The 23,266-nt window shown below is 45.8% G+C and overlaps 1 protein-coding gene across 4 annotated transcripts in view; it reads left to right on the forward strand.

Moving 5' to 3' along the window:
* NIPBL (NIPBL cohesin loading factor) overlaps positions 1-23,266 on the forward strand; it is a 319,095-nt gene that overhangs the window by 127,661 nt on the left and 168,168 nt on the right. For all 4 annotated transcript variants that reach the window (XM_063961101.1, XM_063961110.1, XM_063961082.1 and 1 more), the window contains exons 11-17: positions 17,888-18,070; positions 19,005-19,187; positions 19,988-20,059; positions 20,202-20,291; positions 20,593-20,696; positions 20,787-20,873; positions 21,462-21,693. In XM_063961101.1, coding sequence (XP_063817171.1) covers positions 17,888-18,070; positions 19,005-19,187; positions 19,988-20,059; positions 20,202-20,291; positions 20,593-20,696; positions 20,787-20,873; positions 21,462-21,693 — 951 coding nt within the window. The remainder of the gene's footprint in view (positions 1-17,887; positions 18,071-19,004; positions 19,188-19,987; positions 20,060-20,201; positions 20,292-20,592; positions 20,697-20,786; positions 20,874-21,461; positions 21,694-23,266) is intronic.

Consider the following 23,266-nt stretch of genomic DNA (forward strand, 5'->3'; position numbering starts at 1 on the left):
GTGATAAGTGGGTGTAGGGGCCAGTTCGGTCCACCTAAAGCGTGCGCACATGTCAGTGTGTAAGAAGTCTCTTTAAACAAAAAATAAAATAAAAATTTGCGACTGATGCGTGCTGTGCACTTAAGGTCCTACTTGCACGCACCGGCATGATGAGAGAATTTTTTTATTGCCCATTTATATTGATATGCTGTATACGTAGGCTTGTCATACTATCCCTTTATCCAGGACACCTATGATTAGGTTCTGCGACATGCTGACTTCAAGTCTGCGTTTCACCTGGTTTCAGTCAGTCACAGCTAGCTAAATGAGACTCTGCATTTCACCTGGTTTTAATCAGCCACAGAACCTGTACATATTATAGGTGTCCCAGATTAAAGGGATATTATAGCAAGCCAATGTCCACATACATAGACATTATCTGCAGAACCCGGGCAGATTCCGTTACCAACGGATTTCAGGTAGGTCAGACCGTGGCAAAAACCAGTGCCCATGACTTTTTTGTATTTAAGTATAGATTTGCACTAGGCTAATGTGTCTTTGAATTAGGGATTAATTGCAGCTTTTAGTTTGCATCTCATTAATATCCAAAAGTTGGAATATTCAAGCCAATGAGACCTTAGAGCAGCCTCTTATGGCTACTAGCAGCCACCTATGCTGTGCTCATGGCTACTAACAGCCGCCTCTGCTGTGCTCATGGCTACTAACAGCCGCCTCTGCTGTCCTTATGGCTACTAACAGCCACCTCTGCTGTCCTTATGGCTACTAGCAGCCACCTCTGCTGTCCTTATGGCTACTAGCAGCCACCTCTGCTGTCCTTATGGCTACTAGCAGCCACCTATGCTATCCTTATGGCTACTAGCAGCCACCTATGCTGTCCTTATGGCTACTAGCAGCCACCTATGCTATCCTTATGGCTACTAGCAGCCACCTATGCTGTCCTTATGGCTACTAGCAGCCGCCTCTGCTGTCCTCATGGCTACTAGCACCTTATGGCTACTAGCAGCCACCTCTGCTGTCCTTATGGCTACTAGCAGTTGCCTCTGCTGTCCTTATGGCTACTAGCAGCCGCCTCTGCTGTCCTTATGGCTACTAGCAGCCGCCTCTGCTGTCCTTATGGCTACTAGCAGCCGCCTCTGCTGTCCTTATGGCTACTAGCAGCCACCTCTGCTGTCCTTATGGCTACTAGCAGCCGCCTCTGCTGTCCTTATGGCTACTAGCAGCCACCTCTGCTGTTCTTATGGCTACTAGCAGCCACCTCTGCTGTCTTTATGGCTACTAGCAGCCACCTCTGCTGTCCTTATGGCTACTAGCAGCCACCTATGCTGTCCTTATGGCTACTAGCAGCCCCCTATGCTATCCTTATGGCTACTAGCAGCCACCTCTGCTGTACTTATGGCTACTAGCAGCCACCTCTGCTGTACTTATGGCTACTAGCAGCCGCCTCTGCTGTCCTTATGGCTACTAGCAGCCGCCCCTGCAGTCCTTATGGCTACTAGCAGCCGCCTGTGCTGTCCTTATGGCTACTAGCAGCCGCCTGTGCTGTCCTTATGGCTACTAGCAGCCGCCTGTGCTGTCCTTATGGCTACTAGCAGCCGCCTGTGCTGTCCTTATGGCTACTAGCAGCCGCCTGTGCTGTCCTCATGGCTACTAGCAGCCGCCTGTGCTGTCCTCATGGCTACTAGCAGCCACCTGTGCTGTCCTCATGGCTACTAGCAGCCACCTCTACTGTCCTCATGGCTACTAGCAGCCACCTGTGCTGTCCTCATGGCTACTAACAGCCACCTGTGCTGTCCTTATGGCTACTAGCAGCCACCTCTGCTGTCCTTATGGCTACTAGCAGCCACCTCTGCTGTCCTCATGGCTACTAACAGCCACCTGTGCTGTCCTTATGGCTACTAGCAGCCACCTCTGCTGTCCTTATGGCTACTAGCAGCCACCTCTGCTGTCCTTATGGTTACCAGCAGCCACCTCTGTTGTCCTTATGGCTACTAGCAGCCACCTCTGCTGTCCTTATGGTTACCAGCAGCCACCTCTGCTGTCCTTATGGCTACTAGCAGCCGCCTGTGCTGTCCTTATGGCTACCAGCAGCCACCTCTGCTGTCCTTATGGCTACTAGCAGCCGCCTGTGCTGTCCTTATGGCTACTAGCAGCCGCCTGTGCTGTCCTCATGGCTACTAGCAGCCGCCTGTGCTGTCCTCATGGCTACTAGCAGCCACCTGTGCTGTCCTCATGGCTACTAGCAGCCACCTCTACTGTCCTCATGGCTACTAGCAGCCACCTGTGCTGTCCTCATGGCTACTAACAGCCACCTGTGCTGTCCTTATGGCTACTAGCAGCCACCTCTGCTGTCCTTATGGCTACTAGCAGCCACCTCTGCTGTCCTCATGGCTACTAACAGCCACCTGTGCTGTCCTTATGGCTACTAGCAGCCACCTCTGCTGTCCTCATGGCTACTAGCAGCCACCTGTGCTGTCCTCATGGCTACTAACAGCCACCTGTGCTGTCCTTATGGTTACCAGCAGCCACCTCTGTTGTCCTTATGGCTACTAGCAGCCACCTCTGCTGTCCTTATGGCTGCTAGTAATCTTGTGTTTTTTCATGCACTTAGCTTAGTTTGCACATGGCAGAATGAATGGAATTGTTTGACTGGTTCTGATATTGTTAAAGTTAACACGCAATGGGGTGGGGGGGAGGGGTATTCACATGGAAAAAATTGGACCAATAAAACCAGACTTTTACCGCGATTTTTGCCTCACAGTCATTATTGGGCAGTTCAGTTGTAGCTAGGTTTCAGCAAAAACCACAGGGGTAGATTAAATTGTGGTTTGGGCACCCTGCTATCCATATAAATGACTGGGCATCTATCTGAGCTATTCAATTGTTACTCCAATCAAACACCCATTAGCCATGGCACACACTTTTTCTTGCAGCTTCCAGAGGCTCAACCCCGGACTTTAAGATACCCAAATGGGAACTTTGACGGGTTTAGCTGCACAAGTAAATGATTAAATATCCCTTGAAGCGCACAGATTACTAGTGCAGGAGCACACATCACAGAACTTGCAGCTATGTGAATCTGTCCCTTAAAATGTAGAATGGTGGCAATATCTGGGACAGTGTGGGGTAAATTTTGAGGGGGGGGGGGGGGGGGGGTTTTAGTATATTTTAGGCATGATGCAGCAAATTGTCATTAACCCATGATACAAAAATCCACAAGTCCCAAGCATTATTTGATAATTATGTATGGATGAAAGCTATCTTCCTTATAAGTGCTTTATCGTTCAGCTATCCCAATCTATGGAGTCTGGTGGCTGAGGCCAGTGTCCAGTGGAGATTCTATAGATATACTTTGTTCCAGACTTTCGCAATTTATTATCTAGTTACACGGAAGAAGCAATTGTTTTCCGACAAGTGATGTCTTCATTAGGACATGCTTATACTTATATAGTATAGATAATTTTAGGAAAAGTAGTTTACTTAGTAAGTGACCTGCCGTGCTGCTTATTTGGCACAAGACACATTTTAAATAGCCATAAACTAAAATGGAGCCAGTTTTGCTATGTAGACCACTTGTATGCAGTCACGAGAGTTTCATCTGAAAAGGGAAATTCAGTTCCTGATATCAGCATGATCTGCTGTTGCGGAATGCACATCACGTCCTGGCGCCATCACAACGTTTTCCACCTTCTGTTCCCTACTGTAAGTGACTGATACAGTATGTGCGCAGAGAAGCCTGTCAGCGCAATGTGCGGAATTACAGTAATTTAGCTGTACAGAGCATGCGCAACAAGACTATGGATGTTTTATATTGGGATCGATTCAATTCGGCAACAGGTGAATAGCGCCGGGAATTAGCTCCCGACGCTATTCAATTCAGCTACTAGTTACCCGCAATTGTCGGGAATTCTTCTCTCACCCCCGGGGGGGTGAGAGAAGAAAACCAACAAAAGTTTCCTAGATTTGACTGACCAGATTTTGAATTCTGCGTGGCTTTGTCCACATCTGTGTAAACACCTCTTTTCATTGCTTGCTTGGAGTTGTCTCTGTACAAGTACTGGCATATCACAAATGAATTCATAGACCATGTACAAGAGATGGTGGCTAGCGATCGGTCGTCATACTGCACAGCTATTCGTACGTAGCGAGCTGAATTGATATGCCAGTTCTGTATTACAGAAGTGGGTACACCTAGGAAAAACACTGCACCCTGGCCCCCTGGTGCACACGTAATGCATCTCCCTGGTGATCTAGCTGTGGAAGGCAGAACATAATTAAGCAGGTCAGAGTTTCCCAAACTCTTTCCTCAAGGCACCCTAACATTTATAGTTTGAAGGATATCCATGCTTAATCACAGATGGTTAAATGAAAGGGGGGATTCAGTTAGAGGCGAGGGGATAAGTGGCCAAAGCTATTCAATTGCCCGCGAGTAGACTGAGGTGTGAGCAGAAATCTGCACTAACTGGTGCCTGGGGCAGTAACAGCATGGCGACCGGAACTTAAGTTGAAAAAATGGTGTTTACCACTACTAAGCACCGGACAGTAGGTGCTGTAAGCTACATCTCCAAAGCCATGCACTCAGTTGAATACCTCCAGTCCCTTAACCTGGGAGCTACACCCCCTCATTTCTTATTGAATTCTCCCCCCCTCCCCCACCTCCCAAACTGACTTATCCATGGATCGTATTCATTAAAACCTGAACTGTTAAGGTGCTTCCAGGACAGAGTTTGGAAAACACTAAAGTAGATGGTAATGTTAACTTTCATCTGTGTGTATTAAGGGGCCGATTTAGTTGTTTTCAGCGTCTATTTTTTCCGTCTAAATGGGAAAGTATAGATGCCCAAACTATTGTCAGGATTGAAATGTGTCTGGGTGCCCAAGCAGACATGGTTTAGCTGCGTAAAACTGAATTTCTTTTCACATCTCCAGTGGCTGCGAGAAAACAAAAGGAATTGCTCTGTTTTGCGCCCCCTAGTGGTATCCACTGAGGAAAGCAATTGATTAATCTTAGATATGCTTTCCAGATCGATTAACTTGGCGCATCACCTTGCAGTGGAGTAAAGACCGATACATATCCATTCATGTTCTATACCAATGATAGGGTAACCAAGGTCACACCCAGGCAATGTATTAAATGTGTTAAAAAGTTGTGCTAGACCAGTAAGACTGCCTCAAGATCATCTTTCATGCGGTTCCCTGCCCCCTTACCTTTGTTGCTGCTCCATGCTTTGTTCTATCAATACACAAGCAGTGTGCTGCCACATTAGTAAAGGGAAAGCTGTTCATATTGGGGAAGGGACCCAGCCCGTTCGCAGCATCACGAGCTGGAACCTTTGTACATGCACTTTGATGATAGAGACAAAAGTGAAGGCGTCTTGGAAGTTGACAGGCTGCTGTGTAAATTACACAGGCCAGCTATTCTGGATTATCCCTATGCATGTTGTATAATAATGGCAGGTAGCTTTGATACATCTGGGGGCTACAGTCTTAAAACTGTATGGATGTTTTACAAAACAAAACAAAAAGTAGTTTGAAGATTGCGCAGCAGTGAGGTACGTATAACCAGAGTGTTGTCTGCCAGCGAGGCCAATACCATGGTCAGCCTTATACAGAGGTATCCCTAATATAGTCTCTGTACCCAATGGGGTCGATTCAATTTGGCAACTTATGAATAGCGCCGGGAATTAGCTCCCGACGCTATTCAATTCAGCTCCAGTTAAGTCGGCGATGGCCCGTTCTCGCCGACTAAACAGGTTGAATTGTCGGGAGAACGGCATTCTCCGACTTAACTCCCCGGCGCAAGGCTGATTCCCGACAGAATCAGCCTCGCGCTGGCCCCGAGGCAGCACTTTTGTTGGTTTTCTTCTCTCACCCCCCGGGGATGAGAGAAGAATTCCCGACAATTGCGGGTAACTAGCAGCTGAATTGAATAGCGTTGGGAGCTAATTCCTGGCGCTATTCATAAGTTGCCGAATTGAATCGACCCCAATGAGTCGCGGCATTCAGGGGACGACTCGGCTAGCACCAAGCGTCTTTTTACAGAAAAACACTGTAAATGCAGCATTTCACACACAGAGTATAGTAATGCCGTATATCATTGTGACCAGCCGTCTGCTTGTGCGTCTTATTGCATAGCGATGGGGAGGGGGCAACGAGTCTAGCTGGCGGCTCTCATGCGCCCTGTCTGCCACGACTAGCGCAGCATCACTAGCGACTGGACAATGTGAGTAAAGGGCATTTTTGGGGGAAGATGTGCACAGATACTTGGCAGTAAAAAATGCTCTCACGGCTAGGTGCGACTAGAAGGGCTTTTTAACGTGACTGCAGCAACAATCACGGAGGACACATCTGTAGGTAAAGCTGTTGGTATGGTTTAAAGCCAGTAACAGATTAAATAAAGAAATTGTTATTTTGACTGACATATTGCAGTCTCCATTTAATTCTTCAACTTATTAGTCCTAGCTGGTGAGTCTTCCAAGTCTTGTGTGTGCCTTGTGTTGCTGCCCCCTGGATTTTGTGAGGTAAAGGGAGGAAATGTAAGGTGCAGCTTCTGAGAGAGAAGAAATCCGCATTAGATTTAGTTTTCTCCATGTGGTCACCTAACTGTAAACGTTCCGCTTGGCGGTGATCCTGGATGGACCTAATGTCCAGTCTTTGCTGCCTGTTCATACATACAGCGGTGTTGTATGATTGTACGGAATAGGGCTACATTGTAGTAGAGTGATGGATACACGTAGAAGCCATTGCATTGTTGTGCTATAAAATGTTTTATACAATAAATAGTAGACCTTTTAATAGTTTTATTAGGGCCTCTAAGGGGGCGATTTCATTTATTTTACCCCATGACTACCACTAGGGGGCGTACAACAGAGCAATTAAATTGTTGCTCTGTTCGGGCACCCATTAGCCGCCACGGTGACTGTGTCTTGAGGTGGTGAGAAGAAATGTTAGGAAGTCTGTGGGTTAGGCGCCCAAAAGGTAAATTGGTCATACTACAGATGTGTTCTCTTACATCCTTGTTTCTGCAGTCACGCTAAACAGCCCTTGAAGTCGCGCCATGCCGTGGAAAGCGCAGAGTGTCTTTTTTTTTTTTTCTTCATGGAAATGCACATACGAGCAACTTCTGCTGATTAAAATGGGGTGTGGTATGGAAGGTAGATAGTGTCTAGGTCGACCACTATTGGTCGACGGGGTCTATAGGTTGACAGGGTCTTTAGGTCGACAAGTCAAAAGGTCGACATGAGTTTTTTGTATGCGTTTTTCGTGTCGTTTTCTTTGTAGAGTGACCGGGAACACCAATTAGTGCACCGTGTCCCCTCGCATGGCTTCCTTCGCTCGCCATGCTTCGGGCAAGGTGCCTCGCTGCGCTCGGCACAAGTTACCGTTCCCAATTGTAGTCCACGTGGATCATTAAGTATGAAAAGGATCAAAAAAAGAAAAATTGAAGTACTCATGTCGGCCTAGTTACTGTCGACCTAGAGACCGGATCCCATTAAAATGATATGCAGCATGCCTATATTCTGTGTGTAATTGCAGCTCTATCTGCATGGGAAAAGCCACATTACAGTGATTTCCAAGAAAACACTTGCATAGCATTTTGTATGCAAATACAGTCGCAGTCACACACACAATACAGGCACGCTGCATATCCTATTAATCAGCAGAAGTTGCTCATGCGTCCCCTTTAGATAACATTGCGTCTAATACACATTTGCACAGCAAATAGAGACTTTGTGCTACTGAGTCACACGGCACTCATGCTTTATGTGTAACGCAACTTGTAGCACACGGAGCAAAGATATGAAGACACATCTGTAATACCGACTTTAGATGGGAGTAGCCAACATTCTTAAAGTAATGGGCTCCTGGTCAGAGCAACAATTGACTTGCTACGATAGGCGTGAAAAAAAATTGAAACTCCCCCTAAAAGTCTGCATCTCTTCCTAGCTTCTGTAATGTACAGATAGAAGTTGTGATAAGTACATTAGACTTATTGCTAAACCTCTATAGTGGAGCTTGTAATCAGTATAGCGCATCCATCTCCGCTGCGTCATCTCCCCCCTCTCCCTCTGTTGGTCAGTCCTGCAGTGCAATCAATTAATGAATCAACATTAATTAGCTGACCGTATTATCTATATAGTAACACGCTCACACATGCCTGTGTTTGTGGGTTGCAGGTGAATAGATTAGATTATGAATGACAGTAGCTCTTACATGTGGCTACTGTGGGATGACTGTGGTGTGTGGCCTGAATTGAGGATTGATACAAGAGCCCATTGTGCAGCCTGATCCTGGGCTAGGTGATTTGATAGTTATGAGATCTGACTGTTACAGAACAATCTCTGGTGCGGCCACAGTGGGCCTGTAAACAGCTATAAAACTCTGAGAATAACCAGAAAACAGGTCATGTTCTGTCTGTTAAGCAGACATTAACCCTGCATGTAGAAAATAAATGTTGCTTCAATCTTAATTGAACAAATACTTTGCTCTCCATGTGGAACGATTAAAATATTCTGTTTGCCCCCCCCTGCTGGACATCTATATGAATGGGCGTCTCTCTGAGCAATTCAGTTGCTGCTCCGATCAGATGCCCATTAGCAGCAGTAGACGCATTTTTTTCCCTTACAAACTCCGTAGCTGCGAGAGCGAGAAAAGTCAGTAGTTTTTGCGCCCAAATCAAGAACTTAGATGAACTAAGATGCTTTACGCTGCTAAACCAGGAGCTTTCAGGCGTATTAACTACTAATGGTCGACTGATCACAGCAACAATTGAATTGCTCCGATAGATGCCAAGTCCTATATGCACCCAGCAGGAGGCACACAGAACATTTTAAGCGTCCCCCATATGTCTGCACAGGGGTGTTTAAGGTGCATAACCCTCTACACTAGTTTCTCAAACTCCGCCATTACAGTCCAGGTTTTAAGGATATCCATGCTTGAGCCCAGATGTCTAAATCAAATTTACTGAGGTACTAATTAAGTCATTTGCTCTAGCATGGATAACCTTAAAACCTGGAGTGTAATGGCGGAGTTTGGGAGACTCGACACTATCTTTTGAATGGGCGGTTTTATTGGATCAAAGTATTCCATTCTCAAGAGTGTGAACCAAGCGCCAATGTAACATTGTTCCATTTCTCTTACGTCCTAGAGGATGCTGGGGACTCCGTAAGGACCATGGGGTATAGACGGGCTCCGCAGGAGATAGGGCACCTAAAAAGAACTTTGACTATGGGTGTGCACTGGCTCCTCCCTCTATGCCCCTCCTCCAGACCTCAGTTAGATCTTGTGCCCAGAGGAGAATGGGTGCACTGCAGAGAGCTCTCCAGAGTTTTCTGTGGAAAAAGAATTTTGTTAGGTTTTTTATTTTCAGGGAGTCCTGTTGGCAACAGGCTCCCTGCATCGTGGGACCGAGGAGAGAGAAGCAGAGCTGGTTTGTCAAGTTGGGCACTGCTTCTAAGGCTACTGGACACCATTAGCTCCAGAGGGAGTCAAAACACAGGTCTCACCTGGGGTTCGTCCCGGAGCCGCGCCGCCGTCCTCCTCACAGATGCCGAAGATAAAAGCCGGATAGAGAAGGCAGAAGACATCTTAGGCGGCAGAAGACATCAGATCTTCATGAGGTAAGGCGCTGCGCGCCATTGCTCCCAGTCACACACACAGAGCAGCACTGAAGGGTGCAGGGCGCAGGGGGGGGCGCCCTGGGCAGCAATAAACCTCACATTTTGGCCAAATACAGTTTGATTAGGCTGCGGAGGCAGTAAATCTATGATCCCCCGCCATTTTATTGAAAAATCACTGGGACCGAAGCCCGCCGTCGGGTGGGCGGGGCTTGATCCTCAGCACTAACCAGCGCCATTTTCTCCACAGAAGCTGCATGAGGAAAACGCTGGCTCCCTGGTTTCTCCCCTGCTGAACTTCACAGGCTGGAAAAAAGAGAGGGGGGCACATTAGCGACGCAGTGAGTGGGAATTGGTATATTATATATAAAAAAGCGCTATCTGGACATATTTTTTCCAGTGTTTTTAAGCGCTGGTGTGTGCTGGCATACTCTCTCTCTCTCTGTCTCTCCTTAGGACCTGGTTGGGGTTTTGTCCCCTTATAGGTTAATCCCTGTGTGTGTGGGGTGTCGGTACGTGTGTGTCGACATGTCTGAGGCGGAAGGCTTCTCCAAGGAGGAGGTGGAGCAAATGAGTGGTGTGTCCCCGTCGGTTGTGCCGACTCCAGATTGGATGGACATGTGGCATATGTTGAATGCAAGTGTGGCATCTTTACATAAAAGGCTTGATAAGGCTGATTTAGGGGGGACATCAGGGGGTCAATCCTCGGATTGGACCGACTCACAGGGCCCGTCAGGGTCTCAGAAGCGTCCCTTAACACAAGACACTACTACCGACACGGATTTTGATTCCAGTGTCGACTATGACGAAGTAAAATTGCACCCTAGGGTGACTAAAACCATTCAGTGTATGATTGTGGCAATAAGGGATGTGTTGCATATTGTGGATGAACCCTCGGTCCCCGACACAAGGGTACACATGTTTAAGGAAAAGAAACAGATTATTAACTTTCCCACATCTCATGAATTAAATTAATTCTTTGGAAAAGCTTGGGAGACTCCGGATAAGAGACCGCAGATCCCCAAAAGAATTTATATGGCATACCCCTTCCCTAAGCAGGACAGGGAGATTTGGGAATCACCCCCCACTGTGGATAAGGCCCAGACGCGCTTGTCCAAGAAAGTGGCGCTACCGTCTCCTGACACAGCAGCCCTTAAGGACCCTGCAGATCGCAGGCAAGAAACTACCTTAAAGTGTATTTATTCTCATACGGGTGCTGTGCTAACACCGACAATTGCGTCGGCATGGGTGTGTAGCGCAATTGCAACTTGGACAGATGAGCTGACAGATCAATTTGATAATATAGATAAGGATACTATATGGAAGTACTACCCCATAAGGGTGATGTATTGTTTGGGGATGGGCTGACGGACCTGGTTTCCACAGCTACAGCAGGTAAATCAAATTTTTTACCATATATTCCCCAACAGCAAAAGAAAGTAACACCCTATCAGATGCAGTCCTTTCGGTCGCACAAGTCCAAAAGAGGTCGGGGCTCCTCTTTCCTCGCCAGAGGTAAGGGCAGAAGCAAGAGAGCACCTGCTTCGGCAGGTGCCCAGGAACAAAAAGTCCTCCCCGGCTGCTTCAAAACCCACAGCATGACGCTGGGGCTCCCCTGAGGGAGTCCGCACCGGTGGGGGCACGTCTTCGACTTTTCAGTCAGGCCTGGGTCAGTTCGGACCTGAATCCCTGGGTGTTGGAAATAGTTTCCCAGGGTTACAAATTGGAATTCGAGGAGGTGCCCCCGCGCCGATTTTTCAAATCGGCTCTACCAGCTTCCACATCGGAAAGGGATATAGTGTTAGCTGCAATTCAAACGCTGTGTATACAGCAAGTGATAATCAAGGTGGTTACTACTCAACCCTATTTGTGGTCCCGAAACCGGACGGTTCGGTCAGACCTATTTTGAATCTGAAATCCCTACACCTGTACATAAAAAGATTCAAATTCAAAATGGAATCACTCAGAGCGATAATAGCCAACATGGAGGAAGGGGAGTTTATGGTGTCTCTGGACATAAAGGATGCGTACCTTCATGTCCCCATATATGCCCCCCATCAGGAAAACCTGAGATTCGCTGTACAGGATTGTCATTACCAATTTCAGACGTTGCCGTTTGGACTCTCCACGGCCCCGAGGATTTTCACCAAGATAATGGCGGAAATGATGGTGGTCCTGCGCAAGCATGGAGTCACAATTATCCCATACTTGGACGATCTCCTGATAAAAGCGAGATCAGGGGAGAAATTGCTGAGCAGTGTGGCGCTCTCGCTGAGAGTGCTCCAGCAACACGGTTGGATTCTAAATCTACCGAAGTCACAGTTGATTCCGACAACTCGACTACCGTTCCTAGGTATGATACTGGATACGGAGCAAATGAAGGTCTTCCTCCCAATAGAGAAAGCCCAAGACATACAGAACATGGTCAGAGACCTGCTAAAACCGAAAAGGGTGTCAGTTCACCAATGCACTCGAGTTCTGGGGAAAATGGTGGCGGCCTACGAGGCCATTCCCTTCGGAAGGTTCCATGCAAGGACTTTTCAATGGGACCTTCTGGACAAGTGGTCCGGGTCCCATCTGCACTTACATTGGAAAATAACTCTGTCCCCAGGGACCAGAGTGTCCCTCCTGTGGTGGTTGCAAAGTGCTCAACTCCTGGAGGGTCGCAGGTTCGGAATTCAGGATTGGATCCTGGTTACCACAGACGCGAGCCTCCGAGGATGGGGAGCGGTCACACAGGGAAAAATTTTTCAGGGTCTTTGGTCAGACCAGGAGTCCTGTCTACACATCAATGTGTTGGAACTCAGGTCCATTTACAACGGCCTTCGACAAGCGGAGAGTTTTCTTCGAAACCTACCGGTTCTGATTCAATCAGACAATGTCACAGCAGTGGCTCATGTGAATCGCCAAGGCGGGACAAAAAGCAGAGTCGCGATGGCGGAAGCCACAAGGATCCTTCGCTGGGCGGAAAATCATGTAAGCGCTCTGTCAGCTGTCTTCATTCCGGGAGTGGACAACTGGGAAGCAGACTTCCTCAGCAGACACGATCTCCATCCAGGAGAGTGGGGACTTCATCAAGAAGTCTTTGCAGACGTAACACGTCTTTGGGGAACTCCTCAAATAGACATGATGGCGTCACGCCTCAACAAAAACTTCGGAGGTACTGCGCCAGGTCTCGGGACCCTCAGGCAATAGCAGTAGACGCTCTGGTAACACCGTGGGTGTTCAAATCGGTCTACGTGTTTCCTCCTCTTCCTCTCATCACAAAAGTGTTGAGGATCATAAGACGGAGAAGAGTACGAACGATACTCGTTGTCCCAGACTGGCCTCGAAGGGCCTGGTACTCGGATCTACAAGAGATGCTCACAGGAGATCCCTGGCCTCTTCCTCTGAGGGAAGACCTGTTGCAGCAGGGGCCCTGTGTATTTCAAGACTTACCGCGGTTACGTTTGACGGCATGGCGGTTGAACGCCGAATCCTAGCGAAAAAGGGGATTCCGGATGAGGTCATCCCTACTTGAATAAAGGCTAGGAAGGAGGTGACGGTTAAGCATTATCACCGTATCTGGCGAAAGTATGGGTCTTGGTGTGAAACCAAGAATGCACCTACGGAAGATTTTCATCTGGGTAATTTTCTCCACTTCCTACAGACAGGAGTGGATATGGGCCTGAAATTAGGCTCTGTTAAGGTACAGATTTCAGGCCCTCTCGATTTTCTTTCAGAAGGAATTGGCTTCTCTTCCAGAAGTTCAGACATTTGTAAAGGGAGTGCTGCACATCCACCCCCCTTTTGTGCCTCCAGTGGCACCATGGGACCTGAACGTGGTGTTGCAGTTCCTAAAATCACACTGGTTTGAACCGCTTAACAAGGTTGAGTTGAAATTTCTTACTTGGAAGGTGGTCATGTTGTTGGCCTTAGCATCAGCAAGGCGAGTGTCAGAATTGGCGGCTTTGTCACACAAGAGTCCCTACTTGATTTTTCATGTGGGTCGAGCTGAATTGAGGATACGTCCGCAATTTTTGCCTAAAGTGGTTTCTTCGTTCCATATGAATCAACCTATTGTGGTGCCTGTGGCTACAAGTGACCTGGAGGATTCCAGATCCCTGGACGTAGTCAGGGCCTTAAAAATTTATGTAGCCAGGACGGCTAGAATTAGGAAAACAGAGGCTCTGTTTGTCCTGTATGCGGCCAATAAGATTGGCGCTCCTGCTTCGAAGCAGACTATTGCTCGCTGGATCTGTAATACGTTTCAGCAGACTCACTCTACGGCTGGATTGGCGGTACCAAATTCGGTTAAGGCCCATTCCACTAGGAAGGTGGGCTCTTCTTGCGCGGCTGCCCGAGGCGCATTACAACTTTGCCGAGCGGCGACTTGGTCGGGTCAAACACTTTTGCTAAATTCTAAAAGTTTGATACCCTGGCTGATGAGGACCTAGCGTTCACTCAGTCGGTGTTGCAGAGTCATACGCACTCTCCCGCCCGTTGGATGCTTTGGTATAAACCCCATGGTCCTTACGGAGTCCCCAGCATCCTCTAGGACGTAAGAGAAAATAAGATTTTAAACCTACCGGTAAATCTTTTTCTCCAAGTCCGTAGGGGATGCTGGGCGCCCGTCCCAGTGCGGAAACTCTGCAAGACTTGTATATAGTTGTTGCTTACATAAGGGTTATGTTACAGTTGACGTCGGTCTTGGACCGTTACTGTCGTTTGTTCATACTGTTAACTGGTTATGTATGTTCCAGGTTACATGGTATGATTGGTGTGGGCTGGTATGATCTTGCTAAATCCTGCCTTGTATTGTCCATCTCCTCTGGGCACAGTTCTCTAACTGAGATCTGGAGGAGGGGCATAGAGGGAGGAGCCAGTGCACACCCATATTCAAAGTTCTTTTTAGGTGGCCTATCTCCTGCGGAGCCCGTCTATACCCCATGGTCCTTACGGAGTCCCCAGCATCCTCTACGGACTAGGAGAAATAGATTTACCGGTAGGTTTAAAATCTTATTTTTACATTTATATATGAAATAGGAAGAATTTCAGAAAACTTCCTAAATGCATTTATTTTTTTACAGTTAAAATTTAAATTCACAAATCAGCTTGTTAGAAGATTCCTGTAACTTTGTAATTACTTCACTTTCTTACTGTTTCTGTAATTGTGACCGTTGTATTAATCACCGGAACAGCGACATTTCCATCATAACGGAAGAAAGCCCTGTGCTTTGTACTGTAGCAGCAGTATAGAGACCCTTCAATGCAATATGCTCTGCTCCTGAGCTTTCTGCTTAATTCCGTACTGCCGTCACCTGTGTTGAACTAGTTAATTGAGAAGAAGGGTGTTGGCACAGGTGACGGCAGTCATCAATTAAGAGGGAAGCCCAGGAGCAGATTTTTTTGTACCTGATGGAAGCGATCGTGTTGGAGGGCGACCTGGTGAACACTTAAGGCCCGTACACACTGGCCGATATATCGGCCGTTCTGTTGAACGGCCGATATATCGTGGGACCATCAGCCAGTGTGTACGGCCGATAAGTCTGTGAACTCCGTCGTTCACAGACGTATCGCGTCGGCCCCGCTGCACAGCCGACGACCAATATATCTACCGATATATTGGCGCGTCGCTGTGTGTGTACGGGGCGGTCGGCCGGCCGACTGCCCGTACACATGCTGCGGCGGGCGGCGGTGATTGACAGCTGAACTGGGCGGGCGGGTGTACACGCCCGCCCAGTTCATGACGTCAGTCCCCGACGGATCGGGCAGTGTGTATGCACAGCACACTGCCCGATCCGTCCATAGATATATCTGCAGATCAATTGATCTGCAGATATATCTATCTCTGTGTACCCATCTTAAGCTTTGAGATATGAGCTTTATTGTTGTTTTTCATTTTCCTTAAAAAAACAATAAAAAAAAAATATATATATATATATATATATATATTTCATACAATACAAGACAGCGGCACTCAGAGACTTTCACTGAAAGTGTGTATTTCACATCAAAGTGTGTGTGTGTGTATATATATATATATATATATATCTGTTCAGCGTGGCTACTGAAGTGATTGCAGTAACTGATCACCTGGAGATTATCGGTGAGTTTTGTGTGGTAATACTGATTATGATTAATGAATATAAAATAAAATGGAAGCTGTTGTGACATAATGTAACATATATTACTTTAAGTTTTAAAAATGTTTGTGCTGTGAAGTGAAAATCCTGGTTCTGAGATATGGTTTGTCCATGTTCTAGTAATAAGTCAACGCTCAGAGCCGCAATTCAGATAAAGATCTCACCTTGCTGGTTAAACTGCATTCTGCAAAATGTTTGGTGTATGAAGGACACGGGAAATAGTAGTTTCAGTTGCTGATCTGTCCAGTTTGATGATTGACATTTGGGGGGAATTCAACTTTCATTGTGGCCACAGCTCCTGTGTATAAAGTGATGGGAGCTGTTCTTTTGAGGGGCTCAGTGGAGAAGAGGCAAATGCCACATCTAGCGTTTTCGCTGCAATCAAGCAGATTCTGGCATCTTGCGCCTGCTCCACTGTCTTCAAACATATAGGGGTCAAGTTCAATTCACCGACAGTTGAATAGCGCCGGGAATAAGCTCCCAGTGCTATTCAATACAGCGCCAAGTGACTCTCAATTGTCAGGAATTCTTCTCTCACCCCTGGGGAATATGAGAGGAAATCCGACAAAAGTGCGGCCGGCGCAAGGCTGATTCTGTCGGGAATCAGCATCACGGCGGGGAGTTAAGTCGGAGAATGCCCGTTCTCCCGACAAATCAACCTGTTAAGTCCGGGAGAACGGGCATTTGCCGACTTAACATGAGCTGAATTGAATAGCATCGGGAGCTAATTCCAGGCGCTATTCAACTGTCGGTGACTTGAATCGGTCCCATAGTGACGTGTGTTTAAATCGGGATACGGTCATTAGGTCGACAACAGTTAGGTTAACCACTATTGGTCAACATGCATTAGGTCAACATGGCCACTAGGTCGACATGTACTAAGGTCGACATGAGTTTTCACACTTTTTTTCCATTTTTTTGAACTTTTTCATACTTTACAATCCACGTGGACTACGATTGGGAATAGTAACCTGTGCCGAGCGCAGCGGTAGCACTAATTGGGGTTCCCCGTCATTTTATGAAGAAAAATAAACAAAAAAATATGAAAAAATAAATAAAAAACACTTATGTCGACCAAATGCATGTTGACCAATAGGGGTCGACCTAATGACCCATACCCGCCTAATTCTCACCAGCAGCAAAATATAAATCCCTGGTTTTATATTTAAAGACATATCTAGTTGAAAAGTGGCATGTGCCTCTTTTCCACTGAGCCCCTCAAGTGTTTGTGCTGCAGACGCCCATCACTTATTGTGGATTTTTGCTCACGCCCTCATGAGGTGCGAGCAGGAATCCACCCAGAGTAGGGATTTTGGGTGTCTTAACTGTCACGGTGGATGCGGCTAATACCGTGCATTTTGGGAGCTACATCCACAAAAAGTGATGGGTGTCTGCGACATGCATTCCCAGTGGCACATACAATTGAATAGCTCCGTTCTCTGTAGACGGGAGCTGCGGCTGCGATAAAATAATTAAATATCCCCATTATTTAGGATATGAAATAAATGGCAATGTATTTATTTTTCTTAGAAGAGTGTGCGTTGTTGGATTGTCACGTGAAAGATGTTGCTTTGTCGCTTACTTGGTTCTGTACGTGTATAGATTTATACCACTTATCACATATTCCTAACTCCATTATTAACCCTGGCTGCAAATGTTGGCGCAGGACATGGGAGCATGTTGTACTATATTGCAGGCTTGTTCTAACTGTAGAATTTAGTCAACAAGTCCACACAGCCGATTACCTAACCCACTGGTTCCCAAACTCTGTCCTCAAGGAGCACTAAGGATCCATGTGTGTAGTATATCCATGGCTTGGTCCATGTTTTTAGTATATCCACCAGTTTTGGAGGTGGAAGCACAAACAGCCGGATCATGCTGTCTATCACCAGTGATGATTTTCATAGGTTTTGGAATTTAATATCTTTAAAGTGCCTGCAATAGTTTTGTGTGGGGAAAATACTGCACGAGGAAAATACCAAACATTTGCATTAAATTGAGTCACCCGTTACATATATTGCTTACTTTGATTTTATCAGGGTCATGGTTGGTTATGTTCTTTTACAGAAATGATCCTCTTATGTATGTTCTACATAGTATGTATATTCAGTGGCTGTGTTCTTACATTCTGTATCTGTGATTGCACAGGAGGCATTGATCAGTCTGTCCTGAAGGAGCTTCCTCCCGAGTTGGTGGCTGAAATCGAGTCATCCATGCCACTGTGTGAACGCGTGAAGATGAACAAACGCAAGCGCAGCACTGTAAACGAGAAGCCCAAATACGCAGAGATTAGCTCTGATGATGACCGCGAAAGTGAAGAAGATTTTGAGCGTGAGTATCCCCTCTACTGTCTGTACTTGCCTCTGTAGACATCTGATTGATCGTTCATGTTATTTACAAAATATGAAAACATTATGAGTGTGATTCAGTTGTTTTTTTTTTTTTTGCGCCTGATCTAGCGTCTAAAGTGACAGGAGATTTTGGGGCAATATTCAAATGCTTTTTTAGGAGCATAGCAGGAGGCTGCAAGTGGAAATCTCGGCGGTCTCTGCTATTCGCATCCAAAAAAAACAAAAATTAGTTGCTCCATCTAGTGGCAGCCATGGGGAAAAACAATAGGATTTCCCCCACTGTGAATTTAAGGTTACTGTTTCTCAAATATGGTACTTACACACCTCCAACAGTTCATGTTTTCAGTATTTTTTTGTCCTGGAGCAGGTAAGACAATTACTAACCCAGCTAAGGGGTCAATTCTATTCAGCGACATTTGAATAGCGCCAGGAGTTAGCTCCCGGCACTATTCAATACAGCGCCAAGTGACACAAATTGTCGGGAATTCTTCTCTCACCCCCGGGGGATGAGAGAAGAAAACCGACAAAAGTGCCAATTCTGTCGCGAATCAGCATCGCGCCAGGGAGTTAAGTCGGTGAATGCCCGTTCTCCCGACAGTTCAACCTGTTAAGTCGGTGAGAACGGGCCTGTGCCGACTTAACATGAGCTGAATTGAATAGCGACTGGAGCTAATTCCCGGCGCTATTCGACTGTCGCTAAATAGAATTGACCCCTTAGTAGGCTAAGTCTCCTGTGCAGCATTAAAGAAATCCTGAAAACATGAGCTGTTGGGGATGCATGAGATCTGGATTTGAAAAGACTTGGTCTTGTCGGGCATAGTTTTGTAATACAGCGCAACTTTGTGAGTAATTGGCAGCACCAGGTCGCACTTATTATCTGTACATAACGTGTGTATCGCTTCTGTTTACTTCAGCTTCCAAAAAAAGACACAAAAAAAATCGGGCCGATGAGGAGTGGAAATGTGAAGAGCGGGAAAGACGCAGTTCCGGGGATCACAGGCGCAGTGGAAATGACAATAGGCGGAGCAGTCGCTACAGAGAGCGTAGTCCAGAAGACTCCGACATGGAAGAGTCGCCACCTCCGAGCCTCAGTGAAGGCAAGATTATATCATTGTTTACTGGGATCTGTAGTTCCACAGCAGCTGATGAGCCCTGTGTTGCCTACCACTGACATGATATGGTTTGTTGCCCCCCTGGACAGGCTATGATAAAAGTATAAACACCACACCCCCTCTGTAAACCAACACCGCCAGCATAAGTGATTGCACCATACTAAATATGGCTATAAAACTACTTGTTCATTTATTTCTTGTTTAAATAGGGAGCTCCATGTACCTGTAATACTGGCTGTGCATTGGTATGGTTTAGGCCTTACCCGTAGGAACTGTTCTGTTGACAGAATGTTCATGGTAATTGACATGAGAGCAGTCTGGAGGAGATCAAATAATTATGGAGAATTGTTGTCAAACTGTAGCCTCTGCGGTGAATGAGTTCTTTAAGCAAACTTTGTAACACCACAGTAGAAGCCACGGTATGCAATATCCTATAGGAGGGGGCGAGCAGAAATAATGGGAGCCCGTGACATGCACACCCTATCAGGACAACAATTAAGTTACTCCATCGGATGCAGGGTGCCCCAAAAAATTTGAATCGCCGTTTGTAAAATGAGTGATATTGCATTGCCATAATTTTTGCAGACAAAAAATATACTTTGTTATTGCTATAGTTGATGTTACGCTACCATATTAAATGTACTGAAGCTAGTGCTGTACTGTTTGCCAGTCTTACCTACACCTGCAGTGAAAATGATGCATCTGTATTAGGAATTCCATTGCACATCTCAACTTTGATTTACTGCATTATCAGTCTGCAACATAATTGGATGTTTTCCCACCAGTGGCTCGGAAAATGAAGAAGAAGGAGAAGCAGAAGAAGAGGAAAGCTTATGAGCCTAAACTAACACCCGAAGGTAAATATTCAGAGCTAGCAGCAAGGTGGAATATGGGCCTGACATATAGTAATATGAAAGGTACCATTCCAAAATACTCTGATTAAATATAACCACTTATTGAAGATGACGTATGAATTGCAAGCTTTTTGCTCTCTTCCAGAATTGATGGATTCCTCAACATTTAAGAGATTTTCTTCAGCGGTAGAAAATATTTTGGAGAATTTGGAAGACATGGACTTCACGACATTTGGTAAGATGGTCACATGGACAATCCGTTCGGGAGCTGCTGAACCAGTTCCTGTAAAGATGAATTTCAGTGCAGTTACCATAAAGTTCTGCAGGTTTATCTATTCCATTCAAGTCCATGATCAGACCGTTTCATATTGCTGCAACAGGTATACACGGCATGGCCACTTTCATTAGTTATATGCCTGGCACTTAATGAGTGTGACGTTTGTATTAATGGGCATTTCAGTACTTCCTTTTCGGTAGTGTGCCAACTCTAAATAATGTTCTCCCAGGTCTCACTCTTTACTTGTCTGTTGTTTCAGGTGACGATGAGGAAATCCCTCAAGACCTTCTGCTGGGGAAACATCAGTTGACGGAGCTGGGCAGCGAGTCTGCTAAAATCAAAGCTATGGGTATTATGAATAAAGTAAGAAAGAACTCTCTCCGTTCTCCTACAATGTATATCGTCCTTACTAGTCGCCTTTTTACTACAGCTACATCTTTTTCTCTATCTTAGATCTCTTCTGAAAAAATGGTTAAGTTACTTGGGATTCTTGAGAAGAACATCCAAGACGGCTCCAAGCTTTCCTCTATGTTGAACCATGTGAGTAGCTTCTTTCTGCGGAGCCCTTGAAAATCCTACATCCAAGATGTGGTCATAAAAGCTGATTATCAATAAAGTAGAAAGCATCTATAATTATCACATTTCATCTACCTGTACTTTTCTTGGGTCTTGTTAGTTGCCAATTTGTTGAACATATCTAAGTTTTATTTTATTTTCTATTGGAAGAACATTAGAATGACATGTAAGTTGCTTTCTGCCAGGGAAATTGTATTATATAAACACGACTTGTTTGCCTGTAAAATGTTGACTTTGGTCACAATAAGGCCCTAGTTTTGCTACTTTTAAGTATATCTGTTTACCCATTAAAAAAAAAAAATATTAAAAGAGTAATACATTTTGCACTATACAGTATTTGTATTTTGGTTTTTTTAAAGTGATATTTCATAAATGTTTCCCCCTAGTGGTAAAACACTGAATTACTTAAATTGTGGTTTTGGAGGGAAAAAGCTTAAACTGAATATATACTGTTTTTTATTTTTTTTATTCATCTCAGGGGAAGCATGTAATCTTCTGTCTGTTTTTTTTTTATTTTTGTTTAATTTTCTGTATTTAATTTTGGCATGATAGAACAATGACACAGAAGATGAGGAAAAACTGTGGCGGGATCTGATAATGGAGCGAGTCACAAAGTCAGCCGATGCCTGTTTGACAGCGATCAACATAATGACGTCACCGAGTATGCCCAAGGCAGTTTATATCGAGGATGTGATAGAGCGTGTTCTTCAATACACTAAATTTCACTTACAGAACACACTTTACCCACAGTATGATCCTGTCTATAGGGTGGATCCACATGGAGGTGAGTCAGTGTTTTGTCCTGGACAATGTGCACATGTCGAGTTTTAACCCATATTCATTTACAGCCTTCTGGTCTCTGCTGTTTCTGAGTTCTTGGAATTTGGTAGCACTTCACAAAGATTTTTGTAGATATTCAAATCTTGATAATATATCTGGTTATTCCCTCTACACATTCAGGTAGCTCTGCAGAGAATTGTTACACGACCACATCCCAATTGCAGGTTGGGAAAAAGTCTCACTTGAAACTATTAGCTTAATTCTTGTATGCATAGGCTTACTGTATCTTCCCTTTAACCTGGGGGACATATGAATTACACAGGTTCTGTGGCTGATTAAAAACCAGGTGAAATTCAGGCTTCAAGTCAGGCAGCCACAGAACCTGTGTAATTCATGAGTGTCCGGTTTAAAGCGATAGTATGGTAAGCCCATGTATGCAGGTGGTACATTATTTTCATGGGTCACCGCTATTTTGTCCTACATGGGACCTTTTTACCAGCGGATTGGCTATTTGCTGCATCACCTGCAAGTATTCAATACAGACAGTGAAATGGCTTCATCACTAAAGTGTCTGTCATGATATATACAGAGAATTGTAAATCCCCTGCCATCATCTTGAGCAGCAAACTGAAGTGCATCCCTGCAAAACAGGAAGCTTGTTTAAAATTAAAGGGAAGTTTTTTTTTAAATGTGGAGATAAGTAATTTTGCTACGCTACAGTCACTTAAACATACCACACTATAATGCCCATAGAGCAGAAATAGACTGAACTAAAAGGGATTTAAGGGAAATCAAATTATTTTTTCAATATCCATTGGGGAGACCCTGGAAGCACAGCAGTATAGAGGTGCAGCAAGGAGTGAGGGCACTTTAGGAGACCCCACAGAAGCCTCAGGTTCTCTTCTGTCCTGTGGTGCACCTCTGTTATTTGTTTAACCAAACCCCACGGGAGGGGAGAAAGAATTCATTGGGAGACGCTGGGCACCTACCCTTAACGCTGTGGATTTTCCCTTTTTTCTCTGACGTCCTAAGTGGATGCTGGGGACTCCGTCAGGACCATGGGGATTAGCGGCTCCGCAGGAGACAGGGCACAAAAGTAAAAGCTTTAGGATCAGGTGGTGTGCACTGGCTCCTCCCCCTATGACCCTCCTCCAAGCCTCAGTTAGATTTTTGTGCCCGGCCGAGAAGGGTGCAATCTAGGTGGCTCTCCTAAAGAGCTGCTTAGAGTAAAAGTTTGTTAGGTTTTTTATTTTCAGTGAGTCCTGCTGGCAACAGGCTCACTGCTACGAGGGACTTAGGGGAGAGAAGTGAACTCACCTGCGTGCAGGATGGATTGGCTTCTTAGGCTACTGGACACCATTAGCTCCAGAGGGAATCGGAACACAGGTCTCACCCTGGGGTTCGTCCCGGAGCCGCGCCGCCGACCCCCCTTGCAGATGCCGAAAAGTGAAGGTCCAGAAACGGCGGCAGAAGACTCTTCAGTCTTCATAAGGTAGCGCACAGCACTGCAGCTGTGCGCCATTGTTGTCAGCACACTTCATAGCAGCGGTCACTGAGGGTGCAGGGCGCTGGGGGGG

This window comes from Pseudophryne corroboree, chromosome 1, assembly GCF_028390025.1.
Source record: "Pseudophryne corroboree isolate aPseCor3 chromosome 1, aPseCor3.hap2, whole genome shotgun sequence".
Taxonomy (NCBI): domain Eukaryota; kingdom Metazoa; phylum Chordata; class Amphibia; order Anura; family Myobatrachidae; genus Pseudophryne; species Pseudophryne corroboree.